The sequence below is a fragment of the Sarcophilus harrisii genome, chromosome 4 (genome assembly GCF_902635505.1).
Source record: "Sarcophilus harrisii chromosome 4, mSarHar1.11, whole genome shotgun sequence".
Taxonomy (NCBI): Eukaryota; Metazoa; Chordata; class Mammalia; order Dasyuromorphia; family Dasyuridae; genus Sarcophilus; species Sarcophilus harrisii.
In genome coordinates, this window is record NC_045429.1 from 410,061,038 (window position 1) to 410,081,774 (window position 20,737).

The window sequence follows — 20,737 nt, forward strand, 5'->3', positions numbered from 1 at the left end:
ATGGATGGATGGATGAAAAATGAATATATCAGAAAGGATTTTTTTTTTTGAGACTAGATCTTCTTATCTCACCCAGACTAGAAATGCAGTGGCCACTTATTGACTTGATCCCATGGCTGCTTGACAGAACTTTTACTTGTTCTTCTTTCTACCTTAAGATAATTCATGCCTTTTTCCATAGCCTGATGGCATAACAAGGATCACCAAATTGGTGTCAGACTTAGTGTGGATATTCTATTGGTTTTAGCCCAGATTTTTTCACTGCAGATTAGGATTCCCGAACTTAAACAATCCACCAGCTTCAACCACCCTCAGCATCAGAAATCCTTGATGTGAGCCTCCATAACCAGTCCAAGGAAATTTTCTAACTAAGTAGTAAAATAATGGCCAAGTACTAAAATTCATGGAGCATTAAAATTTTACTGTCGAAATAAGTAATCTGATTTCTTGCTCCTGGACTTAACAGAAAAGATAAGAAAATATTAACGACTTCTAAGACTTGGAATTGCTATAATTTTCAGGTTATTTTTATCATTTAAAAAAAGGCAATGAAAGCATCCAAAAAGAATTATGCCAAAAGCACAAGATTAAAAAAAAAACTATACCCCATTTATCGCCACAAGAGAATTGTGTCACAGGTCTAATTAGACAATAAATACTGTCAAATATACTAGGCCAAAGCTAATATATGATTACCAAACTGAAGAGTTCCTACAGTTCACTATCATGATTTACCTAATTTGGCACTGTGTGCCTTGACTGTTGGATAATGAGCTATAAATGCTTTTCATTTCAGATACTATAAAAACCCAACCTGTAGTTTGGAACTTAGAAATGCAGCCTGACAGACTGATGAATGGAGTTATGGTGTTATAAAATCCTATCATAATTACAATGTTTTGCTCATTCTCTCATAAGTGAAAATCTGACACAAAAAATACTCAAACATTTTCATATTTTGTTCCTAAAATATAATTTAGTTTCCAGATCATGGTCTCTTCCAGCAAGCCCACATTCTATCTTCACTTTCTGGAAATTTTATTTTATTTTGAAACCAGGTTTCCTCTATTTCACCCAGGCTAGAAGTATAACAGTTATTCACAGGCCTGATTCTAGTACCCATCGAAGTCCAGGAACTCTGGCTTAGGCTTGTGTGCCCTTAGGCAGATATCTGTGACTGGGTGCATGTCAGTATCACAGACAAAAATAATGACAAATAAAAAAGGAGGCTGTGAGGAAAGATAATGAACTTGGTTGTGAACATGTAGAGTTTGAATTAGCTGATGGATATTCAGGTAGAGAAATACTGAGGCAGATAAGAGTGGTGTCTCTGAATCTTACCCAAGTGGGATGGTCAACACTGTCAAATAATTGCAGAGATCAAGATTAATAAACTTGGCAATCCTGATGCCCACTGGTGACAGAAAAAAATATTTAAGTAGAAATATGATTGAAAGGAGTTAAAGACAAAGTTAATAGGTTAAATCTCGGTTTTGAATAAATAAATAAATGTTTGTTCTAGAGAAATTAACAATGAAGGGAAAGAAAAAAAGGCACCGAAGGTGGCACAATAGATAGGATTCAGAAGACCAAAATTCAAATTTGACTTCAAATACCTACTAGCTTTGTGACCTTTTAATAAATCTCTTAATCTCTGATTGCCTCAGCTTCCTTAACTCTAAAATGAGGATAATAATAAAAGCACCTACCTTCCAGGGTTGTTATAACAATCAAAGGAAATAATATTTGTTGATGACTTAATATAGAGCCTGGGAGCAGAGTAGGAATACTATAAATGATAGACATCATTATCACTATCATTATCAGCTTTTAATATTATTATTAGTCATGATTATTATTAGTAAAGGGGATAGTGGTTAGTTAAAGGGTAAATGGCAATTAAGTATGTATGGCTCTTTCTTCGTAGGCAAATTGCCTGGCATATACTTAATAAATATCAGTTGACTGTTGATTCAAGGATCCATTGCCAAGGTAGAGATTAACAATTGATGACAAATTAGAAATCACTGTTAAAACAAAGATACCAGAGGATGTAGAAAGGAATAAGGCCTAAGTGATCAGTAAGGATACTTCTGTAGTTGGAATGAATATTTTAAAACAAAATAAGGACACAGCAAAAACAGTGTGATAATGGTGGATGGAAACTTTATCAGAAAACCTAGGTTCCAAACCTACTCTCTCAAATATTTATCAGCTGTACGAATCTAGGCAAAGTCACTCAATTTTCTGATCTGTAAAATGGGGGTGATAAAAATAGTACTTACTTCATAGGCTTGTTGTGGGAATCAAATGAGATAAATGCTTGTAAAGTGCTTTACAAACCTTAAAGTGCCAGATAAATGTGAGTTAATAGGTAAATTAAGACAGACAGACAGACACACACCCATAATATAAAAGAGAGCACAAATAGATTTACAGGAAGAATTGAAGCTTTTAGGACCAGAACCACACAGTTTGACATTTGTTTCATGTAATGGTATTTTAATTTCCATAGAGAACGTAGGGGAATGATCTCTATAGGGACAAGGACCAGCTCAAATACATCTACTGCCTTCTCAAAGCAACCTGGGGCAGGCAGAAGACTTCAAAAATATAAGATACTTTCTTGATTAATTAGCAAAGAAAAAAGGCAGATCATTCTCTACAAAGGTGCAGCTCAATGGAAGAGAAATGAGGGAGCCTATGAGCCAAGCAGGCTGGTGCCAGATCATCTGTGGAGTCCCAGTGACCTTTTGTAATTTACTCAAGCTGGGTGGTCAGGTGCGATAAGAGTCCACTTCTATCCACTTATGCTCAGCTGCCTTTGTGGAATGCAATGATAGCACTTTATTTGATGTGGGGCACTGTGAATGACTTGGAAGCTACAGATGTAGCCACTTTGATTTGAAAGAAAGCTATATAGTGAATTCCCATTACCTGGGATTTCTTTGTAAGGAAGGGTGGACTGGATTATTAGAAAGTTTGAAATATGAAAAGATATTTTAAAAGAAGTTCTTTCCCTTCCCAAGCATCTATTAAGCACCTAATGAGTTTCCCAGAAACACTTACATGGAGAGAGAGGAGGAGCAAAGAATGAATACAACACAGTTTCAGCATTCAGGACTTTTAGAATGGAGAAGTGGTAGGGAACAGGGCAGGGGGGAGAAAAAGGGGAGGGGCAAGGAAGAAAGGGAGGAGGGGAGAGGAAAAGAAGATGGGGGAAGGGAAGAGAAAGAACACCCTCTCGATCAGCTATGTAATTATCTACATTTCACAGATGGAAAAACTGGCACAGAGAAATGAATATGCAAAATATCACAACTAAGTAGCAATGCTGGAATTCCAATTCACATTTCCTGACTCCTCCAGATGCTGCACATTTACAACCTTATTGCATGTTCCTTCAATGTTTCTTTTATGGACACAAATATAGCAGAAATTGAAAGGAAAAAGAGGAAAGGGGAGTAAGAGGAGGCCCAGCAAGGCACAGCAGATATCTATATTAGAAACTCCATTACCATCTCTTTTCCATCAGAGAGGACCCTCGGATCAATGATTTAGAGCTGAATGGGGATCTTAGAAATTATCTAATAAAATCTCATTTTACAGATGTGAAAACTGAGGCTTAGAGAGGAAAAAGTAACCTCCCCACAGTATACAAGTCACAGTATCAGAACAAGGATTTGAACACAAGTCCACCGAATTCAATTACAGATTTGGAGTTTGGGTTTGTTTTTCCCCCCATTCCAGCACCTTGCTAGACAAATCCAAGTATTCTTCTATTTCTTTTCTCCTGATCACCTTCTTAACTGGATGAAGTTGTTTTCATTTGTACAATGTCACTTTTAAAGCTGTCACCATAAACAGGATCATAAACAAAGCCTACCTGAAAGAGCTTAGAGTGACAAAATAAGAATGACTAATACACATATACATGTATGTATACATATATGTGTGTATATATGTTTTCTTTAACATGTTCTTTCAAAGTTAAGAAACTTTATTAATCAGGTAAACAAAATGGTTTACAAACCCAAGTTCAGCTTTTTCCAATTTCTAGAGTCAGGAAGACCCAATGTCAAATTCACTAAGTCACTTAACCTCTACCTACCTCAGTTTCATCTCTAAAATAGAATGATTTTAGCACATACCTTCCAGGAAAATCATTAGGATAAAAAGAGATAATATTTGGAAAAGGCTCTACAAACCTGAATGAGCAACACTATTACTGTTAAACATGTGTTAGACCCTGAGGAAATAAAGCTAAAAACAACAAAATAGTTTCTATCCACAAGGAGTAGACCTCCATGGGAAGGAAGAGGATTTTAGCTGAACAGAACTGAGAGATGGCCTGATCCAAATCCCTTTCAAAAGGAGGAAACTGAGGCTCTGAGAATAAAAAGGACTTTCCTAAGGTCCCAACATAGTAAATAAGCAGACTCAAGCCTACTTCTAACCAGTGATCCACAAATCTTGATTTTCTGGTTTTGCATTTTTAGTGCTGAACTTTGACCTGCTGTTCCTTTCTAATACCTATCATAATATCTGGACGGAAAGAGCTCACATCTCCCCTCCCCCAAATTCCCCAAGGATCTGATCATAAGTAAGTTCCTAAACAGTCCAAGGAATAATGGAATTATGAGTAATGTATAATTACTCATAATGAATGAATTTACTGAAAACTAATTAGGAAGAACTCAATAATGCAATAAAATTGGTGAAAGTAACCACCACTTGAATTGCATATAGATCTTTCTTTTGCAAGATGTCTTTAATACAAATCATTTAATTATTCTACTGTTGTGACTTATTCAACTTCATGAAGAAGTCCTACAAAGATAGTGGATCACAAATGATTTAAATCAATTAAAAAATGTATTCATTAAGCACCTATTATGCACCAGACATAGTGATGTCAGTTTGAAATAAAATGTATTGGTCATTCCTTCCTCTACTTCTTCCTACCCTCAAATCAACATTACTTTGGGATAAGTACAATGTGATCTTGTATCATAGCTCAGGGAAGCTTACACTGCACTAAAGAAATAACTTACTAAATTGGGGATCAGCAAAGCCATGACACATGGGGGCAGCAGCGGCATGAAGGACATGTATCAAAGAGTCTACCTTCATTGAATGTGTCCCTGGTTATTATTGGGGTAATGCAGTGGCAATATGGACAATGGGTAGAAAATTACCTTTGGAGCCAGAAAATCCCTCTAACACTGGTTTTATGACCTTCGGAAAAACACTTAGCCTCTATGTACATTAGGCAAGTCTATACTGTTTCAGTCAGCTGATAAGCACTTATTAAATGCCTACTATGTGTCAGGTCCAGTAGTTGAGTATACAAAGGAAGCAAAAAGCAGCCCTCAAGGAGCTTACAATCTAATGCGGCAGAGAGCAAACAAAAATGTAGAAACAAGCTATATATAAGATCAATGTTTAAGAATTAATGCAGGGACATATGCCAGAATGCTTGTAGCAGCCCTTTTGATATTGGAAAGGAACTGGAAACTGAGTGGATGCCTATCAATTGGAGAATGACTGATTAAGTTATCGTATATGAATGTTATGGAATATTACAGTTCTATAATGATCAGCAGGATACAAAATAAATCCACATAAATCATCAGCATTTTTATACAACCCTAACAAAATCCAACAGCAAAAGATACAAAGAGAAATTCCATTTAAAATAATTGTCGATAGTATAAAATATTTGGAAACGTATCTGCCAATGGAAAGTCAGGAACTATATAAGCAAAACTACAAAACACTTTCCACATAAATAATGTCAAATCTAAACAATTGGGGGCGCATTTTTACATTCAAAGGTTCTGATAAAGGCCTCATTTCCAAAATAAAGAAAGAGTTGACTCAAATTTATAAGAGATCAAGCCATTCTCCAATTGATAAATGATCAAAGGATATGAACAATTTTCAGATGAAGAAACTGAAACTATTTCTAGTCATATGAAAAGGTACTCCAAATCACTATTGATCAGAGAAATGCAAATTAAGACAACTCTGAGATACCACTACACACCTCTCAGATTGGCTAAGATGACAGGAAATGATAATGACAAATGTTGGAGAGGATGTGGGGAAACTGGGATACTGATACATTCTTGGTGGAACTGTGAATGAATCCAACCATTCCGAAGAGAAATTTGGAACTATGCTCAAAAAGTTATCAAACTGCGCAAACCTTTTAACTCAGCAGTGTTACTACTAGGCTTATATCCCAAAGAGATATTTAAGGAGGAAAAGGGGCCCACATGTGCAAATATGTTTGTGGCAGCCTTTTATGCAATGGCAAGAAACAGTGGATACCCATCAGTTGGGGAATGGATGAATAAGTTATGGTATATGAATGTTATGGAATATTATTGTTCTGTAAGAAATGACCAACAGAATGAGAGAGACTTACCTGAACTGCAAGCAGAACCAGGAGATCATTGTGCATGGCAACAACAAGACTATGTAATGATCAATTCTGATGGACATGGTTCTGTTTAACACTGAATAGATTCAGACCAGTTCCAATTGTTTGGTAATGAAGAGAGCTATCTACACCCAGGAAGAGGACTGTGGGAATTGAGTATGGACCACAACATAGCATTTTCACTCTTTCTGTTGTTGTTTGCTTGCATTTTTGTTTTCCTTCTCAAGTTTTTTTTTTCTTTCTAGATCCAATTTTTCTTGTGCAGCAAGAAAACTGTATGGATATGTATACATATATTGGATTTAACATATATTTTAACATGTATTGGAATACCTGCCCTCTAGGGGAGAAGATGGGAGAAGGAGGGGAAAATTTGGAACAGAAGTCAGTGATGAAAAATTATCCATGCATATATTTTGTAAATAAAAAGCGATAATTAAAAAAAAAATCGAAATAGCCAAAATCAGCTAAGTGGTTTAATGATTTAAAGTGAGGAAGACTTAAGTTTGAATCTGACTCAGACACTTACTAACTGGGAGGCTGTTATCCTCAGCCTCATTTTCTTCATCTACATAATTTTCTTAAGATGATAAAAATTTGTGGAAATTTGTTTTAACTGTATTATACCAAGATACTGTAAATATGTCAAAGTAATACAACATTAATCCAAAGAAGAAATTATGTGGCAATCCAGAAAGGTCAATTTTTAGTTTTTCACACTAGCTCTTAAAAATCCAAAAGCCTGACAAAGAGTTGGAAATTGAGGAATGGATGAATCACTTGTGGTACATGACTGTGATGGAATACTATTGTGTATAAGAAACGATGAGCAGGATAGTTTCAGAAAAATCTAGGAAGACTTACACAGAGTGAAGTGGGTAGAAGTAGGAGAATATTATATACAATGTAATAACAATACTCTACCACAATCAACTATGAATGTCTTGGATATTCTCATCAATACAGTGATTTAAGACATTTCTGAAGAATTCATGATTAAAAATTGCTTTCAACCTCCAGAGAAAGAATGGTGTAATCTAAATGCAGATTAAGGCATATTTTTTGGACTTTATTTTTCTTGGGATTCTGGTTTTTTTGGGGTCTTATATAATATGAACAATATGTAAATGTTCAGCATAATGGCATATGTATAGTCTATATATCAATTGCTTGTCTTCACAAGGGGGGGAGAGAGAGAGTTCCAAATTTTGAAAATTTGGAACTTAAAATTTTTAAAAATCTAACACTAAAAATATTTTACCTGTAGGAAAAAATTAACTATTTGAAAAAAAATTGTTAAAGTATAAAAGCTGAAATTACAAGAGAAATAATACCTAAATCCCCTACCCAGAATGGGTGCAAATCTCATTGCAAAACTTAAGCACATGAATTTTTAGACAAATCTGGATTTTATAGGTAGAACTATGTTTTATTTTCCTTTAGAACGTAAAGCTACAGAAAACATCATGAAGTAGAAATATTTCAGTGTTTTCAAGATTCAAAAGAAAAAAAATTTTTTTGAGTCCACTGACATGCCTGGTCCTTCTAGTATTAACCTGGAAGGCATGAACATTTTTTTAATATACTCCACTGAAGGACAAAGAGAAGTCTGGTAACAATTTGGGGGCAAAAGATGGGGTTCAGGGAATGAAGAAAAAGAAGGGAAAGGAGAAAAGAGACTGGCATTCTCCAATCTCACCATGCCTTTTTTCCTATTCCATAAATTCATACAAACCAGTCTTCATGCCTAATACTAACTTCCTCCGCACCCCCATCTCCACCTGTAAAATTCCCTGTGGCACCATCTCCATAAAACTTCCCTTAAGGTACCTAATTCTAAGTGATCTGTGTCCCTTCTTCTATCTCTTGACATCCTTTTTGACCTCTCCTACTTTATGATCATATTCCCACTTCTATTATAATCACTCACACACACACACACACACACACACACACACACACACACACACAAATGAACAGTTGCCAAAAAGTAGCTTTGGGAAAGCTACCCTTCCATATTATGATGTAATAATAATAACTGACATTTACAAAACAATTTAAAATTTCCAAAGCACTTCACATAATTCAGTTGGTATCTGAGATTTCACTAGTGTCGGGAAGTGTGGAAATTCTTTTCACTAATGCAAAACAGAAAGTCATCTATAACTTGGCATCTCAGCAAGTAGCTTGGAGCTCTGCAAAGTTATGGTTAAGTTGCAAAAACTTGAAAGTTTGCTAAGAGCTTTCTTTGCAAAGAACTATTACCTTCTTTGAGCTTCACAACAAGAGTACTATAGATGATTATACTGGATGATGAAATTGGAACTCAGGGAAGTTAAGCAATTTGTCACATATACTCTGTGCATGGCACAATTCTAAGCACTGATAATAGGAAGAAAGGCAAAAGGTTATCCCTTCTCTCATGAAAAAGGGGTGACAATATGCTAATGTCTATTTACAAACTAGATATATGCAGGATAAATTGGAGATAATCAGTGGAGGAAAGGCACTAAAATGAAATATTGGGAAAAGCTTATTCTAGAACAGGAATGGGAAACTTCTTTTCTATCAACAGCCATTCAAATATTTATATGATCATTCGAGAGCCATCAAAATTATCAACTTAAAGAGTTTAAGCAGTGAGAGGTTACTGCCTATGGTTGCCTTAGCAAATGATTTTGCAAGTGTCATATGGCCAGTATCCTGGAATCCCACCCTTGTTCTAGAAAACGAAGTTTTAGCTGGGATTCAAAAGTCAGGAGGTGGAGATGAAGAGGCAGAATATTCCAGATATGAAGGACACTCAATGAAAATGCTTGGAGTTGGGAGATGGAGCATCTTGTTTAAGAAACAACAATTAGGCCAGTATTTCTTGATTGAAGAGTTCATGGATTTGAGCCCAGGACATCCAAAATCCAGGACTCTACCTTTTTTTTTAAAGGCAGAGTTAAATAATTTGTCCAGGGCCACAGAGCTAATAAGTGTGTGAGGTCAGATAAGAACTTTCTAGTGTTCCTGTCCAGAACCAGTGTTCTAGCCATTGCACAAATTGGCTGACCCCGGATCACCTCTTAATGGAAATAGGAAATAAAATGGGGAAAAAAAATAGAGTGGAAATCATGAGATCAGCATTGTGATTGTCTCAACATTCATCAGCTATGTGAGATTGGGGAGATCACTAAATCTTTCAAGGCTCTAGTTTCCTTGATGTAGAGTAAAAGAGATTGTAGATCTATAGAGGGAAGGGACCTTTGAGGTCAACAAATCCAGAGGGGAAAAAAGGACCTGCCTGGAGTCATACCACTGAGTCAAATCACTGAGATGAGATATGAACCCAGGTCTTTCTTCCTGTAAATACAACACTTTATCACTTTAGTGCCACACTGTTTAGGGTTAGATTGGATAATCTCTAAAATCCCTTTCAACTCCAAAAATAAAATCAATCACTTTCCCTTACAGCACATATCTAATCATTGCCAAATTTACTTCCACATCCTCATTCATCTCCATCCCTTTTTCTCCATTACACAGCCAACTTTGAGTCTTCTCATCAGGATTCTTACAATAACCTTCCAACTGAGCTTTCATACTTAAATCTATCCCCTCTCCAATCCCATCACACACATAGATACTGAAGAGATTTCCCTTAAGCATCTTAAACACAAGCCTGACCCCATGATTCTCCTGCTATAAAAATAAAATAAAATAAAATAAAAACCTTGCTGTGGCCCAGTACTTCCAGTATTCAACAGTCAATTGCAGACTGTTTGATGTTGAAAGCCCTTTACCACCTAATCCAATCTAACTTTCCTGCCTTCTTCATTACTTCTTCTCACAGGCCAAGAAAAATGATCTTATTATTGCTCACACATGGTACTCCAACTCTGTTGCTCTTTGCATTAGCTGTTCCCCTTCTGGTAGCAATGCCTTCCTCCTCACTTACACTCTTTAAACACCTATTTCTCTTCAAAGTTCAAACCTTTACAGAATCATCACTATCTTTCAGTACCTTCCCTCCCACCATGTGTTTATTTTATATCTACATATAGGTGTCTATACATATTTCAACTATTAACACATTATTAAATTAATATTAAATAGGGATTTTTTTCATTGTTGTATACCTGGCTGTATACTCTCACCACATACTATTGCTTAATAAATGCTTGCCAATTGAAGTCTGATTTCTCTTAGCACTGAAAACTGTTTTGAAAAGAACCCCACTGTATTCCCAATTACAATGAAGCATGTTCATGAATCTTCAGTGAACCCACAGCAGTAGCCACTGCCCAACACACACACACACACACACACACACACACACACAAATTGTCAGATAATTTTCAAGTTTTGTTTTTGTTCTGATCTGTGGTTTCATCTATTTGGGGAATTGCCAGGCTGAAAACTCTCTCCATTTATGCAGACTGCCATATAACTATACAACTATAACTCTTTTCTCATTTAAGTGATTTGTCTATGGTCTCCCCAAGTCATATGTGTCAGAAACAGGAATGACACTTGTTTTCCTTACTCCAAAATCATCCTCTAAGCATTATGGCATTGCTGCATATTTTGGGCTTTTGTTTGTTTGTTTACAATAAAAAGTACTGTTTGAATGTAAATTTTAAAATGTTATTCCTAATAAAGATGGTTAGTATAAGTCATCAGAGCATAATTACTACTGAAGTGTGGTATAATGGAATAATATTTTGATTTGGAGTCTGAGGATTTGAGTTTGAATTCTGACTTGCATTTAATGCCTATAGGACCTTGGGAAATTGAAATTCACTTCCTTTATCTGACCCTCAGTGTCCTCATTCATAAAACCAAGGATTTGCTCAAAATGATCTGTAGAATCCCCTTCAACCTCTAAATTTATGAGCTTATCGTAGGCTGGAATTTGGAAATAACTTCATCCATTATTTCTCATTAACAGTTTTCTGAGTTATGGTTGGGGGATTTTGTTTCATTTTTGCTTCTTTGGTGTATTTGTGCCATTTATATTGACATGTTAATTAGGATAAATAGTGAACATTTAAGATCTAGGCAAAGGAAAAAAAAGTTTTCAATCTAGTTTTTAAGTTTTAAAAGACTATCAAGATAAAATATAAACATATAAGTAAATTAAAATATAAAATATAGGATTAAAGCAAAAAAGAAACACAAGTTAAATAACCCAAGGTACTTGATCCCTTTACTTACTAAGATTATAACTTTCCTTCTGAATGGCTATATAAAGAACAAGCCCAGTACAGAGTATGGGGAGTATTAAGGGTAAGAAGTTTCAAAGTATCTTCTCAGCTAAAAGAGAGCTGAACTTGTGAACATAATAAATGTGACTCAGAGAATACACATTCAGAAATAACCCTTGCCATCAATATATGTACTGAAGATACTATCTTCCAGCATTTTAGGCAAAGGAATTTATTCTATGTTGAGAAACAGGAAGTAGAGGAAAAGGTAGAATTACTTTGTAAGAAAATCCCGCCTCTAAGCAGCAGCTAGAACTAATCAGCAAGGAATTCTTTTCTACTCTTGACAACGCCACACACATTGAAACGTATCCAAATGTAACCAAGTAATCTCAGAAGGATACTGTTTCACAGAGACTGGAAAGGGTTTTACAAAGCCATAGTAAGTGTCTACAAAGAAACAAAGAAAATCGATTGGGAGAGAAGAGGAAGAACTCAGTTATTTTCAGATTGTCCATGTCGAGGTCTCAGGTCTATTGAGGATATCCCTAAGTAGTCAAGTTTGATCAGAACGCTAACCTCTCTATGGAAGCCACAAGTTCCGTGTCACTGTGTGGTTATTTATCCTTACCATACACTCTACTCCCAGTTAATAAACCCGTTCCCTTTCCCACTCCAAAGCCTAGAAGCGGAGTCCCCGCTTTTGCATGCAATCCCCTCCGCCCTCTTCCTCTAAACTAGGGATCTGCCCCCGCCCAGTCCTAGGCCAGTTAGGAAAAGACTCCACCTCTCCAGCATCGCCGCTCTCGGACCCTCAGGCCCAGAAACCCACCTCTTCCGCGTCTCGGCCTAGAGGGATGCCCAGGTTTTTCAGGCCCTCCTGCAGCTCGCTGATGTCCACTTTTCCATCCCCGTTGCGGTCCAATTTTTGGAAGAGGTTTTCAAAGCGGTTTGGGGTATCGGTTTCCTGGCAGACCGCCTCGGGCAGTACGAAGCCCCTCACCCAACGAAGCATGGTACTCCAAGAACAGGGGTAGACCTGGGCAATGAGAAAAGTTTCTAGTGCCACCACCCGTCCCCCTCCTCGTAGGAGTTAATGCCTCTTTTCTCCTCCCGGCCGGGCCTCGGACAGCGACGGCGGCGGCAGCTCGGTCTGAGGACCCAAAGCGGGATCCCACCAAGCTTTGCAGCTGCACAGCCCGAGTCCAGGCGCCGCCGAGGAGTTAGTTCCGAGGCACGAGAACCGAGAGAAGAAAATCGAGCGAGCTGCCTGCCAGGGGATCCCCGCCCATCAAGTTCCTGGTCACGGTCTGGGAGGGGCTCCACGGCGGCCACGAGCCTTTTGGGCGCCCCTAGGAGGAAGACTCAGCCGCGGAGAGAGCCCGTGCCTGGAATGGATATTTCCTGCAGCTGCCCAGGGTGGGGCAGGCCAGAGGGTGCGGCCCGCGCTGAGCTCTGACGATCCTAACTGCCATAGGGGTACAGCGCTCCCCGAACCCCGAGTCGGAGCGAGCCTGAGACTGGCCCACGTAAAATCGTAAGGGAGGTTTAGGAGGCCGGAAAGCAAAAGAAATCACGAAGTTCTCTCTGATCTACCTGAACTAAGGAGTCTGCGAAGAAAAAGAGGCAATTTGCCCACATCCTACCATCTCATCTTCTCGCGGTACAATCTGACAAACATTTCTGAACTCTGCAAGTACCAGTGGGTTACAGAGAAGAATTAAAAGTTTATATGGTTGTGGAACTAGACGTGGAAAGGACGTCTAGACTATGGAGGGGGCAGAAGAGATGGGAGAGAAGAGAAAGAGAATAAACATTTCTATAGCGACTACTACGGGCCAAGAATTGTGCTAAGTGCTTTTTGCACATACTTCTTTAAGATCCTCACAAGTGTGGGATGTAGGTGCTATTATTATCCCCATTTTAAAGTTGAGGAAACACATAAAGGGAGGGTGTCTCTGATCATATTTGGACTCGTCTTTCTAACTGCAATCCAAACTCCTGATACTACTGAGAAGGAATCTAGGGGCCAGGGAAGCAAAATGATTTAAGAGTGTGGCTGTCTGAAAGAGTTAAGACTGAAGTTCCCTATCTCCAGAGAGAGTTCTCTTTCCACTGAACCACCTTGCCTCAATAGATACATAACCCATCAATTGACTGTACTTTATAATACTCATTTTTTTAAAAATATAGTAACATAAAGTTTGCAAAATCAAGCCTCATATTAAGCCTAGAAGACGGGTAGTCTCCTTTGGATCAATAAGTACTGTGCTAAAGGTGAAAAAACAGTATGGTCTCTTCTCTTAAGGAGGTGAAAAATGAAGGTAAGACAGGAACCACAAGTAAGCTTGTTATAAAGGTTTAATGGGAGTGTAGAGGTATGAAAACAACCCTTAAAGGATTTGAGAGAGAGAACACTTCTGCTATGGCTCAAGGAAGCCTTCTTGAAAGAGGATGCTTGTGGGACTGATGCTTTTGATCAGAAACTAAAGCTATTTGGACTTTTAGGAATATCCAAACATTGAGGATGAGAATTTTACTTTTAAAAGTGGACTCAAAAGAAAAGGACTATGGGATAGTGCAGAGGTTAAGCATAAAGGCAGTGAACTAAATCAAATGCTGAACCTGGAGTCAGAAAGACAGAATTCATATCCCATCTGGGACACTTACCTGGGAAAGTCATAACCTTTATCTGGCTCTGTTTCCACGATTGTAAATAGGGATTAAGAGCATCTACCTTACAAGATTCTTGTGAGAACCAAATGAGAAAATATTTTAAATGCTCAAACCTCAAAATACTATGTATCATTATACTTATTGTTATTATTAAAAGTCTATGAATCTTCTGTCCTTCAAGAAGCTGATTGAGCCTTTCAACAAAAAAACCATGCAAAACTCCCACCAGACATTTTACTATGAATCCCATCCTTGCCCCCCCTCATCCACCAATCAAGAAACTTTTAGCTAATTTAGGCCAATGCTCTTGTTTGATAAGGAAACTGAAATGTATGGAAAGAAGTGTATGAAAAACCTGGGATTTTAACCTAAGTCCCTTCAAAGTTTCAGCACTTTTACGATCATGCTATGATGCATCTCAAAGCCTAGGGATGTTTTTCATCCTCCCTTTCCTATATTGCCTTTGGTTCACATGGTGTTCAAACTAGGAGGGAATGTTATGATGTTAAAGGTACGTAATTTAGTGGGAACAAAACTAGATTTCCGATTAGAACTAGTCATTTCCACCTCTGCCATTTACGAGATCTGTGATCTGGAAGAACTTAACTAACCCCTAAAAGCTTAAGTTTCTTTATGTGTAAAACAATTATTCTATAATTAGTTTTCTGGGTTTACATTTTGGCATTATTGAGTGATTTATTCAATCACTTCAAAAACATTAAATTCTGGGTTCATGGCATGGTTTATTGTTGTTCAGTGGTTTTCAGTCATGTCTAACTCTTTGTTACCCCATTTGGGGTTTTCTTGGCAAAGATACTAGAGTTGGTTTGTCATTTCCTTCTCATTTTACAGATGAAGAAAATGAGTCAAACAGGAAGTTAGAAGACTTGCTCAAGGTCACACAGCTAATAAGTGTGAGACCATATTTGAATTCAATAAGATGAATTTTTCTGACTCTAGACCTGGCACTTTATCCACTATAACATCTAGTTGCCCCTCAAGGAATGGTACAGAAATACAAATCCCTAGAGATAAAAAACTATGATAACAGCCCTTCCCTTTTTTTCCCCCCTAAGGCAATTGTGGTTGGGTGACTTGCCTGAGGTCACACAGCTAGGAAGTGTCAAGTGTCCAAGACCAGGTTAGAACTCAGGTCCTCCTGAATTCAGGACTGATGCTCTATCCACTGCACCAACTAGCTGCCCAAGCTGTTTCCTATTTAAACATAACACATCAGTCACTCAGTCTTCCTTTGTAGTTTGCCACTAGCCTGGGAGAACTGAAGAAAAGGTGCAAACTGGGGTTTTGATCTCTTCATTTAGCACCTTTACGGCAAATCAAGTAATAGACCCTAGGAGGGGATACAAGACTGAAAGAGCTGAATGAATGACCCAGGGCACCTAATAGCAAGTGTAGAAGAGATGAAAGGGGGGAAGGGAATGATGATCCTTGTCATCTAGGAGAAAGGGGACCACACAGATATCAGGCAGTCAAAGCTGTTCAGAGAAGCTCTTAGACATTTGTGGACCTTTGAAAGTTTGCTGTGCAAAAGGCGACTGCCTTTGTATTACTGCATGGTGTCTTGAGCCTAGAATAATATATTTTTTTAGTGAATGAATGAATCACTTAATTATGCTAAAATCTAAGCCTAAAACCCTAATCATAAAGTGATTACTCATGGGATTTATAACTGAATCTTGAGGCACACCCAAGCCATCCTTGCTCTACAGAATGAAATCTGAACTTCCTTTAAAATCTACCGTCTTTTACTTCCTATCTTGACCTTCACACCCAACCATCCACATCATCTTCCTATTGCTTCTCATCTTCCTTCTGAGTTATGAATTGTCTTAGCCCTTTAAAAAGTAAGCTCCTTGAGAACAGGTCTGTTTTTCTTTTTGTTTTTATTTGTATTCTTGGCATGGGGCTTGGCACATAGGAACCATTTAATAAATGCCTGATAAATACTTAATAAATGACTGACACAGTGGGGAAAATACTGAATATAAACTTGAGGACCTGAGTTCAAATTCTAGCTTGGCTATTACTACTTGTGTGCTTTTCAACAAGTGTTTCATCTTTCTAGTATTGTTTCCTCTTTGTCAAATTTAAATCTGAAGATTAGTTTGCTCATCAGTCAAATAAAAGCATTAGACTAGATGACCTAAAAGCAGAAGACAGAACCTTTGATGTCACCAAGTACAGCCTTTTCAAATTTAATTCGAGGTACAACTTTCACAGAGAGAAACTGATAGACAAGATTGGAACTTGAAATCCTTTGACTTTCAACTGAGGCTTTGTTTTAGGAAGGTCCAAAGAATCAAACTCTGTAGATACTTCCAAGTATGACTCAGTTTGCAAAAACATTACAAACAGGCATTTTAGAAGAAAATTATTAAGGAAAATAAGGTATTTCTTTGTTAGAAAACTGGCTTGAAATTTCAGTGTGATCTCTGAGATTGGCTAAGATGACAGGAAAAGATAATGATGAATGTTGGAAGGGATGTGAGAAAACTGGGACACATAAATGTTGGCAGAATTGTGAACAGATCCAACCATTCTGGAGAGCTATTTGGAACTATGCCCAAAGGCTATCAAACTGTGCATACCCTTTGATCCATCAATGTTTCTACTGGGCTTGTATCCCAAAGAAATGTTAAAGGAGGGAAAGGGACTTCCATGTGCAAAAATGTTTGTGGCAGCCCTTTTGGTAGTGGCAAGAACCTGCAAACTGAGTGGATGTCAATCATTTGGGAAATGGCTGACTAAGTTATAGTATAAGAATTTATGGAATATTATTGTTTTAGTTTATAAGAAACGATCAAGAGGATGATTTTAGAAAGACCTGGAGAGACAGAAACTGATGCTGAGTGAAATAAGGGGAATGGGGAGATCATTGTACATGGCAACATTCGTCTTATAATACAAAAAATTCTAATGAATGTTACTCTTTCCAACAATGAGGTGACTGATGCCAGTTCCAATGATCTTGTGATGAAGAGAGCCATATACACCTACAGAGAGGATTGTAGGAACTGAATATGAATCACAACATAACTTTCTCATTCTTTTTGTTGTTCACTTGCACTTTGATTTCTTATTCATTTTCTTTCCTTTTTGAACTGATTTTTTTGGCAACAGGAGAATTGTTTAAATATGTTTACACATATTGTATTTAACATATATTTTAACACATAAAATATATATATGGGATTGCTTGCCCTTTAGGGGAGGGAGTAGGGGGGAAGGAGGGGAAAATCTGAAACACAAGGCTATGCAAGAGTCAATGTTGAAAAATTATCCATGTATGTTTTGAAAATAAAAAGCTTATAAAGAAAGACAGAAAGAAGGAAAAAGAAAAGGAAGGAAGAAACAAAGGAAGGAAGGAATGGAAGGAAGAAAGGAATGGAAGAGGGAGAAAGGGAGGGGAGGAGGGAAAAGAGGGGAGAGAGGGAGGGAGGAAGGGAGTGAGGGAGGGAAAAAGGGAGGGAAGGAAAAAAGAGACTGAGGGAGGGAGGAACTTACCTCAGTAGTCCAGTGTAACACGCTTGATACAGCCTAATCTTTTCAGCTGCCTTACCTTGTTATTGACTTATATTAAACTTGCAGTAGTCTAACCCCTCAGGTCTTTTTCACATGAACTACTAACTATAACTACTCCTTCCCCATGTTAATGTGAAAATTTGACTTTTTTTAATTCAAGAAAAGAAACATTGCACTGTTTAAATCTCTTGGTATCCTGAATCCATCAAACATTTAGCAATTTGCTTTCCTTCCCAGCTTTTGGAAATAGGAAGAACAAAAAAGAAGAAAGCTATTTGAAGCTTTTTTTTAATTAGCTAAGCAGGAAAACCTAAGGGAATCTGGTTTTCTGGGCAGCCTTCCTTGTGCACTTATCCCATTTTTGTGTGCATCCCCAGGGGAGAAAAGCTCTTGTTTACTGGGCTAAGCAGAGAGCTGTTTGCTTTACTAGTCATTAAGTACACTAAATGTTTGGGCAACAGTAACTCCCGTGTCACAGGGTGTGTGATGGCTCTGTCCTTGACTACACCTTCTGAGTTCTTCCCAATTCTCATTAGACATACCTGTGTCAGAAATACAAGAATACTGACACACTGTCCTAGCCTCTGTGTGCAGAGATTTTAAAAAGTCAGCTACAAGAAGCATCAGTCCAATTTTCCAGTTCCCAAACTATCCCTTGGTCATGCTAGATGTTTATGAAATACCCACGATTTCATGAGGCTTGAAGAACATAATTGAATAAGTATGAATACAGTAATTTCTTCAATTAAACTATGATTATATCAGTGCAAGTACTCCTTCCACCAAAAGAAGTCACAACCCATAGTGTCCCCTATATTTAAGCCTGCACTCATCCTGAATTGCAGTGATTAAAGTTTTTTTGTTTTTTTTTTTTTCATCTGGACTGGAGCATAGGAAACAAAATTCCAGATCTGGAGTCAGAGGAACTAGAAAAAAACCTTGCCTTTGAATCCTACTATAATACCAGAGAAACTGAGACAGATAGAGATTGGTTTTTAATCTTTAATGTGAGGAGTTTAGGCTAGTCGGCCTCATAGGACTTTTGTCCCGAAGCATTCAACCCATATAAACTGAGGCAGGGAATTTATATAGGGTTTTAGCTAACTAGGGTTTAACAAAGGAAGATAAGAGGGGTGAGGATGCTGGGAGGAAGGATAAACCATAATTCCAGGAAAGGATCATAACTTAATCCTGACAGGATAGGGGTCAAGATAAGGTCATGGACAGAAGACATTGAGGGGCAATACTCAAAAGGAGGGGGAATTTTCCTAACAAGAATTGAGATAAAGCATCCCCAGATGCTTATGTTTATGTTTATGACTCAATGGTATGTAAAGGTGGACAGAGCTTCAAAGTTTTTCCTGAGCTCTTTTTTTAAACCCAATTTCCAGTCCTAATGTCAAGGAAGGAGAGGTGGCTATGACCCCACTTATCCAGTGCCCAATACTAATAGTCTGTAACCTGACCTCTAGGACTCAGTTTCTGTATCTATGAAATGGGATTCCATAAATTCCATAAATATGATTGACAAAGATTATAATCTTCTGTATCATTAACTAGCCAGGTCCTGGGATGACATACAGGAAACATCATTGGAGCCATAGTCTTTGCAACTTGATAGGAAACATAATTTGCATTCTACTAGCATAACTTCAGAAATCCATGGTCACTTCCAAGATATATTGATACATTGGAGATTCATTTTATTTTAATAATATTTTATTTTTCCAATACATGCAAAGATAGGTTTCAACATTCAAAACTTTGTGTTCCAATTTTTCGCAAAACTTTGTGTTCCAATTTTTTCTCCCTCTCTCCTTCCCTTCCTCCTTCCCAAGACAGCAAACAATCCAATATAGGTTAAATATGTGCAATTTCTCTAAACACATTTCCATATTCATCATGCTGCACAAGGGGCGGGGAATAAGAAAAAAACAAGCAACAACAACAAAAAAGGTGAAAATATTATGCTTTGATGCACATTCAATCTTCATACTTCTCTCTCTGGATGTGAGTGGCATCTTCCATCACAAGCCTATTGTAACTGCTTGAATCACCTCATTTTTGAAAAGAGCCAAGTCCATCACAGTTCATCATCACATTATCTTGCTGATGCTGTGTACAATGATCTCTTAGTTCTGCTCATTTCACTCAGCATCAATTAATATAAGTCTTGCCAGGCCTTTCTAAAATTAGCCTGCTCGTCAGGACTAACCAGAACAACATTTCATTGCATTCATATACACATAATTAGATTAATTTTAGAAGAGTAATACTAACAACAGCTGGCAGCTACTTTAGAGATTTATTGTCTACAATGTGTTTCAAATTAAATTGTCAACAATCATTATTGATAAGCATCTACCAATACCTGTACTTGGGATTGTACTTGAGATTGTACTTGGTACTTGGGATACCAAAAAAAGCAAAAACAAAACCACTCCCTGCTCTCAAGGAGCTTACAGTCTAATGGAGAAAAACACATGCAAATGATTATGTACAAACCAGATATATACAAGGTAAATTGGAAATAATCTCTGATGATACATGCATTATTTCATTTGGTTTCCCTACTATTCCCATTGTCCCCATTTTGCAGATGATGAAGCTGAGATTCAGAGATCTTAAGTGATTTACTTAATGGTCACAAACAGTTAATGAATGGGTATCTAATACCAGATTTGAATTCATATCTTCCTGATACCATGTCCAGGACTTTGGCTCTTGCACAGTTCTGGTGCTTAAGGTTCATTATTAACTGAAGTGATTTCTCACCAACATATTCTCTACAGAAAATATTCAAATAAGTCCAAAAGGATGAGACTACTAAATAGAAGTTAATTAGGCAGGATACTATAGTGGAAGGATATTTGCACCT

The 20,737-nt window shown here is 37.5% G+C and overlaps 1 protein-coding gene across 1 annotated transcript in view; it reads right to left on the minus strand.

Moving 5' to 3' along the window:
- The window catches only part of LOC100919695 (calcium-binding mitochondrial carrier protein SCaMC-1), a 40,847-nt gene extending 27,762 nt beyond the window's left edge, over positions 1 to 13,085 (minus strand). Inside the window, exon 1 of the mRNA XM_003769712.4 lies at positions 12,473 to 13,085. Within this exon, the coding sequence (XP_003769760.1) occupies positions 12,473 to 12,655 (183 nt within the window). The 5' untranslated portion in view covers positions 12,656 to 13,085. The remainder of the gene's footprint in view (positions 1 to 12,472) is intronic.
- Between the last annotated feature and the right edge of the window lie 7,652 nt (positions 13,086 to 20,737).